This window comes from Dermacentor silvarum, chromosome 3 (genome assembly GCF_013339745.2).
Source record: "Dermacentor silvarum isolate Dsil-2018 chromosome 3, BIME_Dsil_1.4, whole genome shotgun sequence".
NCBI lineage: Eukaryota > Metazoa > Arthropoda > Arachnida > Ixodida > Ixodidae > Dermacentor > Dermacentor silvarum.
In genome coordinates this window covers 37,352,455-37,371,306 of record NC_051156.1, presented here as the reverse complement: position 1 = coordinate 37,371,306, position 18,852 = coordinate 37,352,455, and the positions used below count along the sequence as shown (strand labels likewise).

The 18,852-nt window shown below is 50.0% G+C and overlaps 1 protein-coding gene across 1 annotated transcript in view; it reads right to left on the bottom strand.

Moving 5' to 3' along the window:
- The window catches only part of LOC119444305 (zinc transporter 7-like), a 205,626-nt gene that overhangs the window by 150,784 nt on the left and 35,990 nt on the right, over positions 1–18,852 (bottom strand). The window contains exon 2 of the mRNA XM_049664531.1: positions 3,478–3,604. Coding sequence (XP_049520488.1) covers positions 3,478–3,604 — 127 coding nt within the window. The remainder of the gene's footprint in view (positions 1–3,477; positions 3,605–18,852) is intronic.

Genomic DNA, 18,852 nt, shown 5'->3' with positions numbered 1-18,852 from the left:
CTTACTTAGATACTCAATGAAACATGGTGTCAGAAGTCGCTATACGCGCACCATACGCACTAAACAAGTGGGCCGCCGCCAGCAACAGAAGAACTGCCATCGAATTCCTGAAACCACCAGAGCAGCTGCGGGTAGTGGGCGACATCGGAAAGAACTGGCGCTTCTTCAAACAGAAGCTTGAACTGTTTCTGAGTGCATCAACGCCACAAGGAAAACCGTTTCCAGGACCCACAAAGACCGCTCTGTTACTGAGAATAGCCGGCGACGAAGGTTTGGAAGTTTATAATAATTTTGACTTCATTGAAAGCGAGGACAAGGTGGACTATGACACGTAATCAAACAGTTTGACGAATACTGCGCATCGCAACTAAATGAGGTGCACGAACACTACGTCTTTGCGAACGAGTACAAGCCCAAGGTAAGTTCATCAGAGCACTAAGGAAGCTAGTGCATTCATGTAATTTCGGCACTTTGACACGTGATCAAATAATTGCCGGAAGAAACGACGGCAAGGTGCGGGAGAAGCTGCTGCGCGATAACAAGTTGACGTTGATGAATGCAGAACAAGTATGCAAGGCAGCTGAGGTGTCTGCCGTCCAAAACGAAATATGGGAACGAGAATGTCAAGTTGACGCACTGAAGATGATGCCGAGCCTCGAATCACGCGCACCACAGGACGACGATGCCAAAACGCAAGAAAGGCGCGTCGACGCGGCCAGGGCGAGGTCAAGTAACAGTGGTAACCTAGCAGTGTTGAAGTGCCACAGGTGTGGGCGAAAACACGCAGCTCGGAACTGCCCAGCATTTGGATTGGACGCACCGGCGGTTCACTGCGGGTCATTTTGCGGATTACTGCAACAGCAACAACCAAGTTGCGGAAATAAAAAGTAGCGAGGAAGATTTCGACACCTTAGACATCTCGCTCAACAGAGTTACGCACCAACAAGACTGGGTGGTCCAAGCACAAGTGGCGAACAGGGGGCTCGAACTCAAGATGGACACGGGCGCTCAAGCTAATATTCTACCGCACGGCATGTATCAACGCCTACAACCGATGATGCAGCTGAAGCCTAGAAGCTCCGTACTGCGGTCGTACGTCGGAGGGATCATGAAACACCTTGGAATTGTGACCACAAAGGTAACAATTTGTGACAGGTCAGCTGACGTAGACTCTTTTGTAGTGAAAAAGGGACGCCAAACTATTTAAGGGCTCCACGCCAGTGAGACATTGGGGATTTTCAAACAATCTATCGGCATGTAATGGCAAGGGACCTCGAGCAAGTGATGAAAGATTTCCCCTAAGTTTTCAAGGGCCTTCAGCGCCCACACAGAATGGTGCTAGGTGAAGTAGCCGTCCCCGTCGTTCAGATGACCCGACATGTGCCTCTTTCCTTGCAAGAGCCACTACGACAGGAACTCGACCGAATGAACTCGACCGAATGCGAAAGGCAGGCATCATTGCAAGATTTAGAGGAACCAACAGACTGGGTGAGTCGCCTTGTCACTTTAAGAAAAAAAAGAATAGCGAACTGTGGGTGTGCAAGGACCCCCGGAAAAACAATAAATGCTTGAAGTGCGAATACAACGAGATGCCCCGACGAAAAGACATCGAGCCAGAAATCGCGGGAGCGAAATTTTTTTCCTGTCTTAAGGCAAAGTCGGGCGTCCATCAGATACCGCTCGATGACGAGCCGTCCAGAATATGGACGTTTACTACTCCTTTTGGGCAGTATCAGTGTCTGAGACTGCGATTCGGGATCGCGTCGGCCTCTGAAGTCTTCCAAAAAACCATGAGTGAAATATTTGATGCAATACCGGGAGTGCGAGTTTATGTCGATGATATTCTGATATGGACTCCCAGAAGGTAAGAACACGACGAAAGTCTGAAAGCGGTCCTGGAAGCAGCGCACATTTCTGGCCTTACTTTGAACGCGGCAAAATGCGTAATAGGAGGGACGAAAATTTCATCCTTGGGCGAGGTAATTTCCGAAGAGGGCATGCAGCCAAATCCCGCCACTGTAAGCGCCATGCTCGACATGCCAGCACCCACCGACAGACTAGGAGTACTGCGAATGCCAAGCGTTGTCAATTACTTTGGAAAGTTTCTGCCAGCACTCGCTGTAAAAACCCAACTGATGCGCCTGCTGATAAAGGACACGATATTCTAGTGGCGTGAAAATCCCGACAGGGAATGGAATTAGCTAAGGAAGTAGCCTCAGCATGCAGTCTGTGTTGGCAATTTTCGACCTGAGAAGAGACACAGAAATAACCTCGGACGCTTCTCAATATGGCATAGGGTCCGTTCTAATGCAGCGATATGAGGTATCGTGGAAACCTGTCGCTTACGCTTCGCGAGTGCTGACCGAGACCCAGGAGAGATACTTGCAGATTGAAAAACAAGCAATGGCTGTGGTATTGGGATGCTCAAAACCGACCACCGTCCACTATTAGCCATCGCGCAGAAAGCCAATGGTGAAATGCCGCCGCGGTTGCAGCGTTTTTTCCACCGGCTGCTGAAATATGATTTTCAACAACAGTTTATTTCAGGGAAACGGCTAGTGCTGGCAGACATGCTGTCACGGGCTCCAGTCAGCAGACAGGAGACACACGAAGACAACGATGACGTGGAAGTCCATGCCGTAAGAATAGTGTCGTCACTCGTTAGCGAAGCAAGTCAAGCCCCGTTGTCGCAAGAAACCAACAAATGGCAGTTACTAGAAGTGCGTCATCGAATGCATAAGGAAGAACAGACCGATAGACCTTCTGAAAGGAACTGTGGTAAACGGTATATTGCTCAAATGGTGTAATACAGTGGTACCAGCAAGTATGCGTCCTGAGACACTACGCAGAGAACACGATGGGCCCATGGGGCTTCACAAGTGTAAATCACGAGCACGACTAGTCGTTTTCTGCCCAGGCATGAATACGGACATAGACAATCTTAGCATTCAATACGAAATGGCAGCGCTGCGCTCCGCGTATCCATTTTTTTGGCCAATCTCCCACTTATTTTGAGAATCCCCGAACTTATATATTGCTCTCCTTCGGAGAATAAAGTATGCTGGATTATCAACGTGACGAATATCATTCACAGGCAACCAGGAACTAAAATCCATGCCACCTCTCCACTCAACTCGTGTCCCGTGTGTGCCCTACTTCGTGCGCACAGCCACTAGGGTACGCAGGAGCCACATCTAGCGCCGGCGAGAAATGAGGACCTCATGTGAGAGCACATTTCGAGAAGCTATTAGTGGTTCCGTTCGCTCTTTAGACAATAATAAAATATTTCATTAGGGCCAATAAACGTACGACGTTATGATTTTGTCAACACGAAGGACACAGTCGCTGTATCCACATTATTAACTGCAAATAGATGAAATGCGCGCACTTTTCACGATAAAGGAATATTTGAACACGGAAAACTGCAAAATGTGGTTGCGACTCAAACTTTCAAAAATGCAAGCACATGCTACGTACACGAAGAATGCATCGCTTTTCTGCCAGTCTTTGCGTCCGGTCTGAATCCGTGCGTCAGCTGCAACCTCTGCCAGCGGCGGCGACTCCGTTTGGACTTGTGGCGCTATGCCGCCGGCTTCGATTGGATCTGAATGAGAAAAAGGCATAAGCATAGAGCGATACCGAGACTGTTCCACCACTTGGAGCATGGGAGGACGCGCAGGCTACTATGCGTCCTGAAGCAGCAGCCGCACAGCACGGCGCGCACATGACACGTTTCAAGCCAAAGCCTCAAGAGAGTAAGAGATTAACGATGAACATCAGTGGGCTCTCCACGCTGTTTTGAGCCCTACGCCCCTCCTGTACGTAATGTTTAACTGCTAAACTACACATTAATTTACAGCGAAGCTGCATGCGGCTACCTCAGGAAATTTTCTCCGTCTGTGCGTGCACATCGTCGCGTCGACAAAGAAAAAAATTTCGTCTCCAGCGCTGGTGTAACTTTGAGTTTTCGCGTAATAAAATTATGTTTTCTCGCGTGTTCAAATTACAATCGGATGCTATCATGTCTGCAGGCGTTGTTTAGGTCGTACTTTACACATTTTTGTGACGTACTTTACTTTGAGAAATTGAATTAGTTCAATAACGCACTTGCGCTAGGCGGAGGGTCTACTAGAATGAGGATATATGCTGCTCTCCTGCACACCTTTGTGCGCGCGTGACGAACATGCGCATATGGTGTAATTTCCCTTGATGATTGGGCGCTCTGTCCATTGCATCTGTCGCGCAGAGTGTGCGCCGACATCAGGGCAAGACTTAAAAAATTGGTGACGTTCACTTCGGGAACACGGGTTACTCGCAAGCGCATGGACGCAGCGAACGTGCTCCGCGGCGTCGAAGCACCAACAGAAAGGGGGTGAGCGAGGTCACGGACGCCACATTGATCTCGATGGTGCGAGGCCTTGAGATGGTGGCGATTGTGTGATGTCGACAACAGCTTCGCTGTACAGCCTCCCGCATGTTTAGCTATATCGCGCGAGCGTCCATCAGTTAGCGCCTCCAAGCGGCAATAACCAGCGAGACCGGCAGAAGTACTCTCAAGTGCACTAAGCACCCTCCAGTTATAGAGTCCTCTAACGCGATGTTCCCTTCAGGATGTCGTACGACCATATTATGGTGTGCTCGCGCGATATAGCTAAAAATGCGGCAGGCTGTAGATCCGCTTTCACAGGGTCGAATGGAGGCGAAAATTTTTTTATGGTTAATTGCCATTTTTCTTCTGCGAGTGTTCCTCCTGTGAAAATGCGTATTTTATTTTGAGGCCTTTTTCTGAAGCAAAGCTTTATACTCTAGGTTGAATCGTATATGGCTAGGCGGAATCGCCTGTGTACAGAAAGCTATCATCATCACCATTGGCACGAGCGTCATCGTCTTCTTCCGCAGCTGCTCGTCGGCGCCTCTCGGGTTGCGCTCGCGCTCGGCACGCACTCGTGCCACTGCTCCCGCGTTCGTCTTCGTCGTCGTCTTCTTCCACAGCTGGCTGCGTTGACGCTCATCATTTCAGCGTAGAATTTCACTTTTGTCGTCGTAAAGGGGGGGGGGGGCGCGTTTACGGGGGTATGAGTCATTCATTGCCTTACGTAAAGGACAGATTTAATTTTGAAGCAATGTAATTTCGAAGAATTGCAAGCGCCAATAACGGGCGAATGCTGCTAACCACGTCGCCGAGCAAACTCGACATATCGAACGCAAGTGACAACGGCGGACTGCGGGCATACCGTCAGCGACGTCGTTCTTTCTATCGCAGCCGAACGTGCATGTAACCTCATAATTGAGAGAGAGAGAAATAAAAGGAACGAAAGACAAGGAGGTTAGCCAGTGTAAATACCGGCTGGCTACCCTGTGCTGGAGAAAGGGCTAAAAGAAATAAAAGGTGATAAATATTTTAATGAACCCTCGGCATCAACCCAGTGATAAATACCGGGAACAAGACGGCAAGTTGGGCCAGTTGGTTGGGATTCATCTTAAGTATCGTAACAGCGCAAACAATACAGGGACAAAAGGAAGGAAAAACGACAACACGGCGCTGACTCTCAACTCAACAAAAAACCTTGAGTTACAAGTTTTCTTTACAGTGAAATCGCACAAAGCAGACATGCCTTTCAGGGCTATAGTCTCGGAAAAAGGCAGCTGGCAGTTGATTGTGTCGCGATATCTGCAGAAAAATCTTATGTGCCTAAAAATAGTCGACCCTTTCCGAGTAGCGAATTCTGATTCTGTATGCAAGTACCTAAAAGATAGTTCGATGGGCATTCGAGGAGCTTTCAGCATAGATGTGGAAAACTTGTATTACTCCCTTCCACATGCCCAGGTTATGAAGTGTGTTAAGGAGTGCATAGTATATTGACACGTATAGATGTTTATCTTTCACCGGTGGCCGCTTTCCACCGGCTAACAAATGCTAAACGTTATCGCTCGGCGCAGGACGCGCCTGTATCGGAAGTTTCTAGAACGTTAACGATGCTTCTTTCCATTGCCTGTTTTCACCGACGCTTATGTTATCTGATTGCATGACTGACGCGAATTGTCTAGAACTTTCTGGAAGACACGCGGGCATCAGGGATTAATCTTGAACCTTCGATGACTCAGGTATAAAAGCCGACGCGTTTCGCCGCTGATCAGATTTTCGACGATCGCCGACTGTGTTCGCCGCTATCGTTGTGCTTTGAGTGTACCTTGCTTTTGTGGGCACAGGTTCACCCAATAAACAACCAGTTTCGTTGTACACAGTTTTACGACTGTTTTCTTCATCGTCACTACTACGTGACATCTGGTGGAGGTGCTTTTGTGTCCATGCAGCGGATCGACGCCCCCGCAAAGCCGCGACCCAAGCCCGAAACCGGAGGACGGGACCAACGTCGCCAAGGACCAGCGAGCTAGCCGTAGGCAGCAAGGTCTTTTGCCAGAATACGGACTTCTTCCCGAGAAGACCACAGCGATCAAGGCCAAGTCAACGACCTCAATGGCAGCCCCAGCGTCCCCCATCCTGCTGCAGCAACCTCGGGAGCCACCGACCTTCCGTGGATCATCAGCTGAAGACCCTGAAACATGGCTGGAGACGTACGAGAGGACCGCGACATTCAACAAATGGAGCGACGATGACAAGCTGCGCCATGTCTATTTTTCGTTGGATGACGCTGCTCGGACATGGTTTGAGAACAGGGAGACCACCCTGGTGACTTGGGACCTATTTCGCGAGAAATTCGTGAGGACCTTCACGAGTGTCGTACGAAAAGAAAGGGCTGAAGTTCTCCTGGAAACCAGAGTTCAATTGCCGAACGAGAGCATCGCGATCTTCACGGAGGAGATGACTCGCCTCTTCCGCCACGCCGACCCCGACATGTCTGAAGAAAAGAAAGTTAGGTTCTTGATGCGGGGCGTCAAGGAGCATCTATTCACTGGATTGATGCGCAACCCGCCCAAGACTGTGGCAGAATTTGTTTCGGAGGCGACAACGATCGAGAAGACGCTTGAAATGCGAGCCAGACAATACAACCGCCGTGCGCTGACAAACTACGCCGAAGCTCAAGCTCTAGGCGCCGACGACCTGCACGAGACGATCAGAGCTGTTGTACGGGAAGAACTACAGAAATTATTCCCAAGGTCGCAGCCTCAGGTGACTTCAATCGCCGACATAGTTAAAGAAGAGGTTCAGCGATCACTGGAAGTGCCAGAAGTTCCGGCATCGCCTCAACTACAGCCGCAAGCGATGACCTACGCCGCCGTCGCCCGTCGTCAAGGCCCCCCTCCGCGCTCGCGCCAGGGCCCCGTAACGCCGCAGTTCCGTCGTCCACCGCCGCCGCCGCCAGCACGCCCGCCCGTCGCCCAGCGCAGCTACCAGCGGAAGACGGACATTTGGCGCGCCCCCGACCACCGCCCGCTCTGCTATCACCGCGGGGAAGTCGGCCATGTCTTCCGCCGATGCCCATACCGCGAGATGGGCCTACGAGGGTTCGCCGTCAACGCGCCACGTCCACAGCTTGGCGAGCGACCACGCGACATCGCTGACTACCTCGCCGGAGCCCAGTGGCAACCACGACGACCCTCACGCTCACCGTCACCAGGACGTTACCTGTCGCCACAGCGCCGACCATACACTGGCCCAGCGCGGGGCCGGTCCGTGAGCCCCTATCCGGGAAACTAAAGGCAGCAACCGATGGAGGTGCGGTTGCTGTACGACGCAATACCGAAGATCCTCCGCCGCCACCGACGACCACAACTCACGCATCATCACAACGAGGTACCAGCACACCGCCTAGCAAGAGCCTTGACGACAACACTTCGCCGCCGAAAGAAGACCTACCGACGCGACGTAGCAGCAGCGAAGCAAGCCGACGTAGCCGTGATCCGACGCCACGACTTAACCGCAATGCCAGACGACGGTCTACCGACTTAGACGTGGTAATCGATGGTCATAGCGTCACCGCTCTCGTCGACACTGGAGCTGACTATTCCGTCTTCAGTGGCCCGTTCGCCGCCAAGTTGAAGAAGGTGAGGACGGCCTGGCAAGGACCTGATATCCGGACAGCGGGAGGCCACCTAATAACGCCGGCTGGAATCTGCACAGCGCGAGTCACGGTTAACAATCGCACTTACCCGGCGAGCTTCGTAATCATGCAGCACTGCTCCAGGGACGTCATCCTAGGCATGGACTTTCTAAACCAACATGGTGCAGTCATCGATTTAAGCTCCAAGTCAATAACGCTTTCAACGCACAACGCGATACCACCGGATACAGACATCAGTTACCATGGCTTGAATGTGCTAGAAGAACAAGTCACCGTTCCGCCTCGCTCCAGTGTAATGATTTCCGTCGGTGCCGAAGTGCCTGCAGATATGGAGGGCGTCATCGAGGGCGATCATCACTTACTGCTCGATCGTGAAATTTGCGTCGCTAGAGGCATAGCTAAGCTACGTGAAGGGAAAGCAAAAGTGATGCTCACGAACTTCAGCGACGAATACAAGCACATTAACAAAGGCACAACGGTCGCCTACATCGACGAAATAGTACAAGCCGGCAGTGCGTTTGCCTTCACGGATTCTAGTGCACCTGCAACGAAGACTGTAGTACTTGAACCAACTTTCGACGTCAATCAGAACCTTCCTTGGCATAAGAAAGAACAGCTAAATGCTCTGCTCCTGCAATACAAGGACTGCTTCTCGTCGTCGTCAAAAGTTCGACAAACCCCGGTCGCCAAGCACCGCATCATAACCGACGAATATGTCCGCCCACTCGGTCAGAGCCCGTACCGAGTTTCGGCGCGCGAACGCGAGGCCATAAGGCAACAAGTCGACGAAATGCTACGCGACGACATCGTCCAGCCGTCCAAGAGTCCGTGGGCGTCCCCCGTGGTGTTAGTGAAGAAGAAGGATGGAACCCTACGTTTCTGCGTCGATTATCGTCGCCTCAACAAAATCACGAAGAGGACGTATACCCCCTCCCACGGATTGACGACGCCTTGGATCGACTCTACAACGCAAAGTATTTTTCGTCGATGGACCTCAAAACCGGCTACTGGCAAATCGAAGTCGACGAGAGAGACCGGGAGAAGACTGCCTTTATAACACCCGACAGACTGTTCGAGTTCAAGGTCATGCCGTTTGGTCTTTGTTCGGCACCTGCGACTTTCCAACGGGTCATGGATACAGTACTGGCAGGCTTGAAGTGGCAGACTTGCCTCGTCTATTTGGACGACGTCGTTGTGTTTGCCTCAAGCTTCAAGGAACACCTCCGGCGCCTTGAAACAGTTCTTCAAGCTATCAAGACCTCCGGACTCACGTTGAAGCCAGAAAAGTGCCGCTTCGCATACGAGGAGCTCTTGTTTTTGGGCCATGTCATCAACAAGTCTGGAGTGTGCCCTGACCCACAGAAAACGGCGGCCATCACTGACTTCCTCCGCCCGCCGACAAGAAGGCAGTGCGTAGATTTCTTGGACTGTGCGCCTATTACAGGCGCTTCGTCAAGGATTTTTCACGGATCGCCGAGCCACTGACATACCTCACGAAGGCCGACGTCGAGTTCAAGTGGGAGACGCCGCAAATCGAAGCATTTGAAGAACTGAAGCGACGCCTGCAATCGCCGCCCATTCTTGCGCATTTCGACGAAAACGCTGATACCGAAGTCCACACCGACGCAAGCAGCGTAGGACTCGGCGCCGTGCTTGTGCAGAGGACTGACGGACTAGAAAGGGTTGTAAGTTACGCTAGCCGGTCGCTATCGAAGGTGGAATCAAATTATTCCACAACAGAAAAGGAGTGCCTCGCCATCATCTGGGCTACATCAAAGTTTCGCCCCTACCTCTATGGCAGGCCCTTCAAAGTTGTAAGCGACCACCACGCCTTGTGTTGGCTAGCTAACTTGAAGGATCCTTCAGGTCGCCTCGCACGATGGAGTCTGAGACTTCAAGCATTCGACATCACCGTCGTCTACAAGTCCGGCCGAAAGCACTCTGACGCCGACTGCTTGTCTCGCGCCCCCGTCGAACCGCCGCCACAGGACGACCAGGATGACGACACTTTCTTGGGACCCATCAGTGCCGACGAATTCGCTGAACAACAGCGAGCCGACCCGGAACTAAGGAGCCTTGTAGACTACCTAGAAGGCAAGACCGTCACTGTGCCGAAGGTGTTCATGCCGAGGATTGGCGTCGTTTTTCTTGCAAAACGACATTCTCCTAAAGAAGAACTTTTCGCCTCTCCGAGCCAACTGCCTCCTCGTGGTACCCTCAGCGTGGCGTCCAGAGGTTCTGCAAGCTCTCCATAACGACCCAACGGCTGGACATCTCGGTTTTTCCCGCACGCTCGCGAAGATACAAGAAAAATACTACTGGCCTCGCCTCTCTGCCGACGTCGCCCATTACGTAAGAACATGCCGAGACTGTCAGCGACGCAAAACACCGCCGACAAGGCCAGCCGGACTTCTACAGCCGATCGAACCACCTCGCCGACCATTCCAGCAGATCGGGATGGACTTACTTGGGTCTTTTCCGACGTCGACGTCCGGGAATAAATGGATCGTCGTAGCTACGGACTACCTCACCCGCTACGCCGAAACAAAAGCCTTGCCCAAAGGCAGTGCCGCCGAGGCAGCCCGATTTTTCGTTGAGAACATTCTCCTGCGTCACGGTGCTCCAGAAGTCCTCATCACCGACAGAGGCACGGCCTTTACGGCAGAACTAACTCAAGCCATCCTGCGATACAGCCAGACAAGCCATCGCCGGACCACCGCCTACCACCCGCAGACGAATGGCCTCACCGAGCGCCTAAATAAGACCATCGCCGACATGCTGGCAATGTACGTCGACGTCGAACACAAGACGTGGGATGCCATCCTTCCGTACGTGACCTTCGCATACAACACGGCCGTGCAAGAAACGACGCACATGGCGCCGTTCAATCTGGTCTACGGAAGGAACCCGGCAACGACGCTTGACGCCATGCTACCGGACGTCACCGATGAGGAAAATCTAGACGTTGCCACCTATTTGCAGCGTGCCGAAGAAGGTCGACAGCTCGCCCGCCTGCGCATCAAGAACCAGCAGAGGACCGACAGCCGACACTACAATCTTCGACGACGCTACGTCGAGTACCAGCCCGGAGACCGTGTTTGGGTCTGGACTCCGATACGCCGACGAGGACTTAGCGAAAAACTCTTACGTCGCTATTTCGGACCATATAAGATCATCCGACGTATTGGCGCACTGGACTATGAGGTCGTGCCAGACGGCATTTCGCAATCACAGCGGCGCCGCGCACGACCCGAAGTCGTCCATGTGGTGCGTCTTAAGCCTTTCTACGCCCGCTAACGAACTTAGGTACTTTGTTACTTTATTTTTTTTTCTTTATTACGCGTGGTTTTGTTTTCGCTTTCACATTTGTTTGTAGCATCGGGACGATGCTTTTTAAGGGGAGGGTATTGACACGTATAGATGTTTATCTTTCACCGGTGGCCGCTTTCCACCGGCTAACAAATGCTAAACGTTATCGCTCGGTGCAGGACGCGCCTGTATCGGAAGTTTCTAGAACGTTAACGATGCTTCTTTCCATTGCCTGTTTTCACCGACGCTTATGTTATCTGATTGCATGACTGACGCGAATTGTCTAGAACTTTCTGGAAGACACGCGGGCATCAGGGATTAATCTTGAACCTTCGATGACTCAGGTATAAAAGCCGACGCGTTTCGCCGCTGATCAGATTTTCGACGATCGCCGACTGTGTTCGCCGCTATCGTTGTGCTTTGAGTGTACCTTGCTTTTGTGGCCACAGGTTCGCCTAATAAACAACCAGTTTCGTTGTACACAGTTTTACGACTGTTTTCTTCATCGTCACTACTACGTGACAATATGATAGCGATGAAGAAGACTTCATTAAGTGTTGCGGCATATCAATAGAAGCCTTTCTTGAACTTCTTTCTTTTTACTTAGAATCCACGTTTGTGTCATGGCAAGGGGATCTTTATGTACATAAATCGGGGGTATGCATTTGTTCGTGTGTGGCTCCCATCATCAGTGACATAGTTCTAGGTTATATTGAAAGGCAACTGGAATGTCACCTGGCTAAATTGTCTAGTGGCGTTTTCCGATATGTTGACGATTTCATTATATTTATTAATAGTGACATTCACCCCACGGGTGTAGATGAAATTCTAATGCTATTCAGACAGCACGGTATGGGCCTCAACTTCAGTTTTGAACTCCCTAAAAATCATCCACTACAATTTCTGGACCTACGATTAACCTTTGGTAAAAGTCATATGTGCTGGAAGTATGATCCGAGATCGGTCAAGCCCATTTTGAATTACAATTCCGGTCATTCTAAGCTTGTGAAGAGAGCTATAACGAAGACTGTCTTAAATGCTGCACTGGAGAAGTCGTGTATACATATGACCAAGATTGCCTTTGATGATCAAGTTACTCGTTTAAAAGACTCTGGTTACCCAAATGTGCTCATTTCTTCTGTGTGTGAAAGTACGCTTCTTGGCGTCAAAAACACAAGTAACAAAGGCAGAAAAACTAAGTCAGATGAAAGAAGAAAAAACGCGGTAGTTCCTTATGTGCACAAAATGGCGCATGGGCTAAAGAACGTAGGTTCTAGGTACGGTATTGATGTTTGGTTTTCCGCGAAACATAAGATAGGGCGCATATGTCCGATTATTGACACTATGCTCAAAGATAAGCAGGCAAAAGGGAAATGCACTGTTAAACATGTGAACAGCTACATCAAATGTGATAAACACGTTGTGTATGCAATACCGTTATCTTGTGGTAATGAGTGTGTGGGCCAAACAAAACGCTGTGTAAACGTACGACTTAGGGAGCATGAGCTCTCTCTTCAAGGGGTTGAACCACGTCATCTTCCGGTACATTGTAACTCATGCGGGTGTCGCCCCCTTTTTGACAAGACTTCTATCATCTTTAAACACACTAACCAGTTGACAAGAGAAATCGCTGAGGCATACAATATAACTATTAGGGGCACGGGATGCATCAGTGAACCATCGATCGCTCCTCATGACAAGGAATTTCGTTACTTCTGCAACTTTTGATTATGCCTAGTTTGTCGCCACGGCCTTGATGTATCACTGTGTCTTGCGCAAGTCATGGTTCTTTGAAATTTTTTGTATATATATTAGACGATCCTTCAATAAAATATCAGTTGAGAGTCAGCGCCGTGTTGTCGTTTTTCCTTCCTTTTGTCCCTGTATTGTTTGCGCTGTTACGATACTTAAGATGAATAAATACCGGGGCCGCACGTTTCAGCTTCGCTGGTTAACCATCTTCACTGAGTGGAAGGACCGACGAATTTTTTTTATCTTCCCCAGCTGAGCCCTACGACTTCGTTAAATTCAGGTATGTTGTGTTTCTCTTGCGCGAACTCATGCCCCTGCTGAGCCTCGTAAGCGTACAAGTAGGCAACATGCGATGGGTATAGCTTGCGATGGGTCAATTGATAATTCATTAGGCCATGAATCCGCTCAAAAATACTTGTAACATTGTTCGTTGTTTTTAACATACAGAGCAGCATTGAAAGTGAGAGCCAACTACTTTTTATTGGTCACAACAGTCATAGAAGCTGCACAGCTGAACTCGGTCTTGGTTTAGCACTGTACTGTAACGGATTACGGATCAATCAGGCATGACGGAGCAATCAGTCAGTTAAGTTGTGACCGTCAAGAAAAAAAATAATATTTGGCGGAGTTTTCTTATTATCTTACTGATGCGCCGTTTCGCGGCTTGTAAGTCAATTCTAAATGCGCCATTCAGAGCAAATTCCTTCATTCTTTCCGAATAATCACAGGCTCTAGTTCACTTTAACAAAACTATCATGTGGCAACTTGTAGCTCTTCTGCAAAATGTGCGTCCGTTCAGGCGTCTCGCAAACCTGCCGATACGTGCCCGTATTTGCGTCGATGGAGTGTTCAAGCGGCTGTCATGTTCTGTCTGTTCGATTGCTAGTCAAAATAGAAAGGAAGTCGCACAGCATGAGCGATATGTTGCACGCTCTGGCGCAAGTCACATCAGAAACTTTCGGAAAAACTATAAATGTAACCTTCGCGCGATTTTCCTCGCGCACACAAGCTCCCCGCTCACAAACGACTACTTGTGGACCGACAAAAAAAAAAACGAGAAAAAAAACATTATTGTCAGGACCTTGCACTTACCACACCTATGGATTACACGAGCGTATAATGTACTTTTAAGCTATTATAAATTATAGCGTTTTCACTTCACAGTGCTTTACGTTCTTTCTTTAAGGAAGGCAACTCCATTCTTGTAATCTTCAGAATTCGTAACAAGGTACCACGCCAGGGAACATTCAATGACGACACTATAGCTGCATCAGAATTTGCACCAAAGACGCCGCATGCGTTGGCGCCTATAGCACTGTACGATGTCATGACACCGACCCAACCAAAAGCAAAAATCAAGAAAGCAAACGTCGGCTGCGCGCAGATGTTCGCGCACTAGTTTTTCCAGACGGCGCGAGCGCCACCACGTGACTTTGGTCCACCAATAGGGTCGCGCAGGTCTCATCGCCTGCCCACGCTGGAGGTCTCTGGCGGAAAGATAAAAGAATGTCGCTGTCTTTAGATTTATTCAGGTGGCTTAGTGGCAGCAGTATGAGCTTGAGAATCGGAGTTCAGCCAACATTTATAGTTTCGCAAGGTGATGTACTAATAGCAGTATCTTGTATCCACGGTGTAAGAAATATAGGTGTTGACACTCGCCGCCCGCCGCGGCGGAGTGCGCGGACAGATCGTGTTCGCTGTAGCCACGCTCCATGGACGAAGTAATACAAGTCCCTTCTCGCTGCATGCAGCATCGTTCACCGCAAGTCTACCGCCTACCACCCGCAAACGAACGGCTTGACAGAGAGGTTCAACCGCACACTCGGTGACATGTTGACTATGTACGTTGCCTCAGACCACAGTAACTGGGACACTGTTTTGCCGTTCGTAACGTATGCCTATAATACCGCCACACAATCTACCACTGGCTTTTCACCATTCTTTCTGTTATATGGCCGTGAGCCCTCGTGTACAATGGACACCCTGCTCCCATACCGACCCGACGCTTCTGAATGCACGCCAGTCTCTGAAGCCGCCAAATACGCACAGGACTGTACGCAGCTCGCCCGTACCCTTACGACCGCCGCCCAAGGTAGCCAAAAGCTGCGGCATGACAATAACGTGCCTACACTACATTTTCCGGCTGGTTCCCTTGTTTGCTTGTGGATGCCACCTCACAGCCCTGGCCTTTCAACCAAACTTCTTGCACGCTATGATGGTCCCTACCGCGTCATCGACCGTACCTCGGCTGTCAACTACGTTGTCGGGCCTGTGACGCCATCACACGACCTTAGACATCGCGGACGTGACACGGTTCATGTCAGCCGACTTAAGCCATATTATGACCCCTTGATCCTACCTACGCCGTAGGTCGCCAGGATGGCTCATCTTCTCTCCCGGGGGCTATTGTAGTGAAGAAGAGGACGAAGTGCTCTTGCGTCTGTCGCTGTGCGCACCATCAGCGTTCGTGGACGGCCTCGATTGCGTGAGACGTCGAATAAACCGTCATATCACAATAGGAATTATTTGTTATGTTCACCAAATGGTGTCCGTGCTGATTTGATGTTGCTTCAGAAATAACAAAATACTCTGTAGTCTATTCATCTCCTGGGGTCCTTTTCTCTATAATTAATATTCGTTTCAGTTGCTTCAGAAATTGCATTATGTGAAAACCCCTAATTTACGGTAATGTCTTGCATTATGTTCTTCCAACAAGGTTCAATTACTCCCATGCTTCTCCGGCTCACTTCAGCTGAACAACCAGACTGAGAGCGTATGCGGCATTAAAATCGCACCCTGCCAGAGCACCGTGCCTATCAGGAAAATCTTGTTCCCTATGGACGGTTATCGCCTGCGCTCTCCATGATCTTCTGCGCTAAGGCCTTTGCATGCTTAATTGGATAACTAACGTACCAATTATTATGTGGCCACATCAGAATGCCTGATACAGTGTGCGGTGCTAAGAAAAATTCGTGGGGCCGGAATATTCATATGGGGACGGGTTACCAGCGAAGCTGTTAGGCTGCGTACATTATGAAATCATATATTTTTTTTTCTTACGGCACCACACTACGCCGACACAAGCGCCGCCGTGGCCACCACACATCCCATGCATTTGCCACAACCGCTGCTGCAGCCGCGCCGGCACCTCCAACGAGCGTGACGTTATCCCCACAGATGTGCAGACCACGTGCACAGGCGCCATCGCCGCACCCTTCCCCCCTCTCCACTACCCGTCTCCAGTCCAGTTAACGCACCCTGTCCCCGATACGGACATAAGCCGGCCAGGGTACCCCCCAGGAAAAGCTTGAGGCGGAGGCATACGGGTAAACTTGACAGCGCGTAAACAGGCAGAGGTAAAAAGCTTTACCGAGAAAAACATTTAAACAATTTGCCGTGGTTGAACGGTGTTAAACCAAGCTTTTCGAACGATAACATGGTTTTGCTTGCTTTGGGAAAGGACAAAGACTCTGCTCGGAGCCGTCAGCAACTGCCGCATCTACAATTGCACCACAAGACAACACACAAACACTGCTCGGCGCGGCAGCGAGCAGCGAGACTTTCATGCTGCGTTTCGCTTCAACACGAACTAAGCGCCAAAAGCACAGCGCATACGGAGAAACCAGCACTCGGCCACTCCAACCAAAGGTCGTGGGCTCGAGCGTCCTAATTAACTCTATATTATTTACTGACCCTTAATTAGCTTCGCCTTAACGCCAAAGGTGGTGGGCTCGAGTGCCTGAATTAACTCTATCTTTACATTATGACGACGATGACGCGCGTACCATCAGAGTTGTTGCGTGAGCTTTCCACCGGGAGTGGCAGGGAAAGTCTCAGTTTGACCTTGGCCACGGTGTAAGATATCATCATCGTCATCACCCTATATTTCAGCCTATATTTATGTCCACTGCAGGACGAAGGCATCTCCCTGTGATCTCCCTGTCTGGCGCTAGCTGATTCCTACTTGCGCCTGAATATTTCCTAACTTGATCACTCCACCTAGTTTTCTGCAGTCCTCGACTGCGCTTCCCTTCTCTTGGTATCCATTCTGTAACTCTAATGGTCCACCAGTTATCCATCCTACGCATTACATAATAATAATAATAATAATAATAATAATAATAATAATAATAATAATAATAATATCCTTTATTTCATGAAAATAATAGAAATTCAATAACCGGTCAGCCCAAGCCATGAAGGCGTGTCGGGCTGTACCCGGCAGTCAGCGACAAGTACTAGAAAATAAAGCAAGTTAGCAAACTATAAACTGAAGCAAGCTGCAAAACAAAAAGCAAAGCTACAACACAAAAAGGAGGTTACAACACAAAGGCAAAGTACCAAAGAGAGAAAAAAACCACTTAGGAGCAAAACAAGCTATAAAATAAAGTGAAACAGACTAGGATACACACCAATCTAGACCAAACGAAACTAATCGAAGCTATGGCACGGGCTTTATGACAACTAAACAGAAGAAAAATTGGTTTTGAGGTACTGTTTGATGAAATTTTGATGTTTTGATGAAATTGAGTACAGTTCAGTGGGTAAAGAATTAAAAACGTTAGGAACATAACATTTTCTGGCGTAACGACCACCGCGAACATCCGCAACACCGTCAAAATAAGCCACAGCCGTGCCTTTTGGAAGGTGCCGTCTCTCTGTGCTAAAATTTGTTAGCAAGAGGTTCGTGCGCCCGTCGGTGACATTGACAATTCCTCGTGCGACAGAGATACCGTGACTAAACAACAAAACGGTATTTGATCGGCAATTCCTTCGCAATGAAACGGTACGTCACAGGCCACCGAAACAAGAATACATGACCGAGGTGGGATTACGACGTCATCTTCTGTTAGACGAAAGGCATTGTGTTGCGGCGATAAGTAATGGATTAAACCAGGGCTCTTATAAAACGTCACCATGCGGTCTGGAATGTTAATTACGGCGCCGTATTCCTTAGGAAATCCATTCCAAGAATCAAATCTTTACAGCACGCAGGAAGAACGATGAAGCGGCCAAAAGAAGGAATCTCCAAATTATTCTTGCAGTACATCTTCCAGTAGGCATCAGTAATTGGCCGCCCGCCGTCCTTATGTGAGGTCCCTCCATGGCGTCTTCACTTTCTTCACGGCGGAGGGCGAGTTCCTGACTTATTATAGAGAAGTCAGCACCAGTGTCGACTAATGCTGTCCTTGCTGCCCATCCACAAAAACGTCAAGGTCGGCACTCACAATTCTTCTTCGGGTCGGTGGTTATCGGCTGCTCGGCGTTCGGCAGCGGGCGAGTTGGGGCTTTTTATTGTCTTGCGCGGGCCTGCAACCTTACCCAGAGGTCGCCCGCCTTCAGTTTCCCGGCGGGGGCTGGGCGACCTTCGGCCTTGAAAGTTAGCAAAAGTACGTCCAGCAGGCATCTGGCGTGGAGGGGTAGGAGAGCGCGACGATGGCCGAAATCAGTCCGATCATCGGCACGATTCGTCATTCGGGTGCGCTATGGGAGGTCCCTGAGAAGCAGTCGTCGCGGCGTGCAGGGAGCAGGGGAGTCGCCATCTGCACGTTCGACCATCAGACCACGGACGAAGAGGTCGAAAGGATGTGTCGCGATGCCAGCAATGGCGCGAAATATGGCTGGCGCCCCCGCAGTTAACAGAGAGGCGGTTATCGGCGGTGCGCTACGCGTCGGATCTCCGAAATTGTGGCCGTCTCGAAGGGTCGTTTTGCGGTGTGGTCCAAGGCGCGGCGAATGGCGGCTGGCGGTAGGACTGCATCGGCAT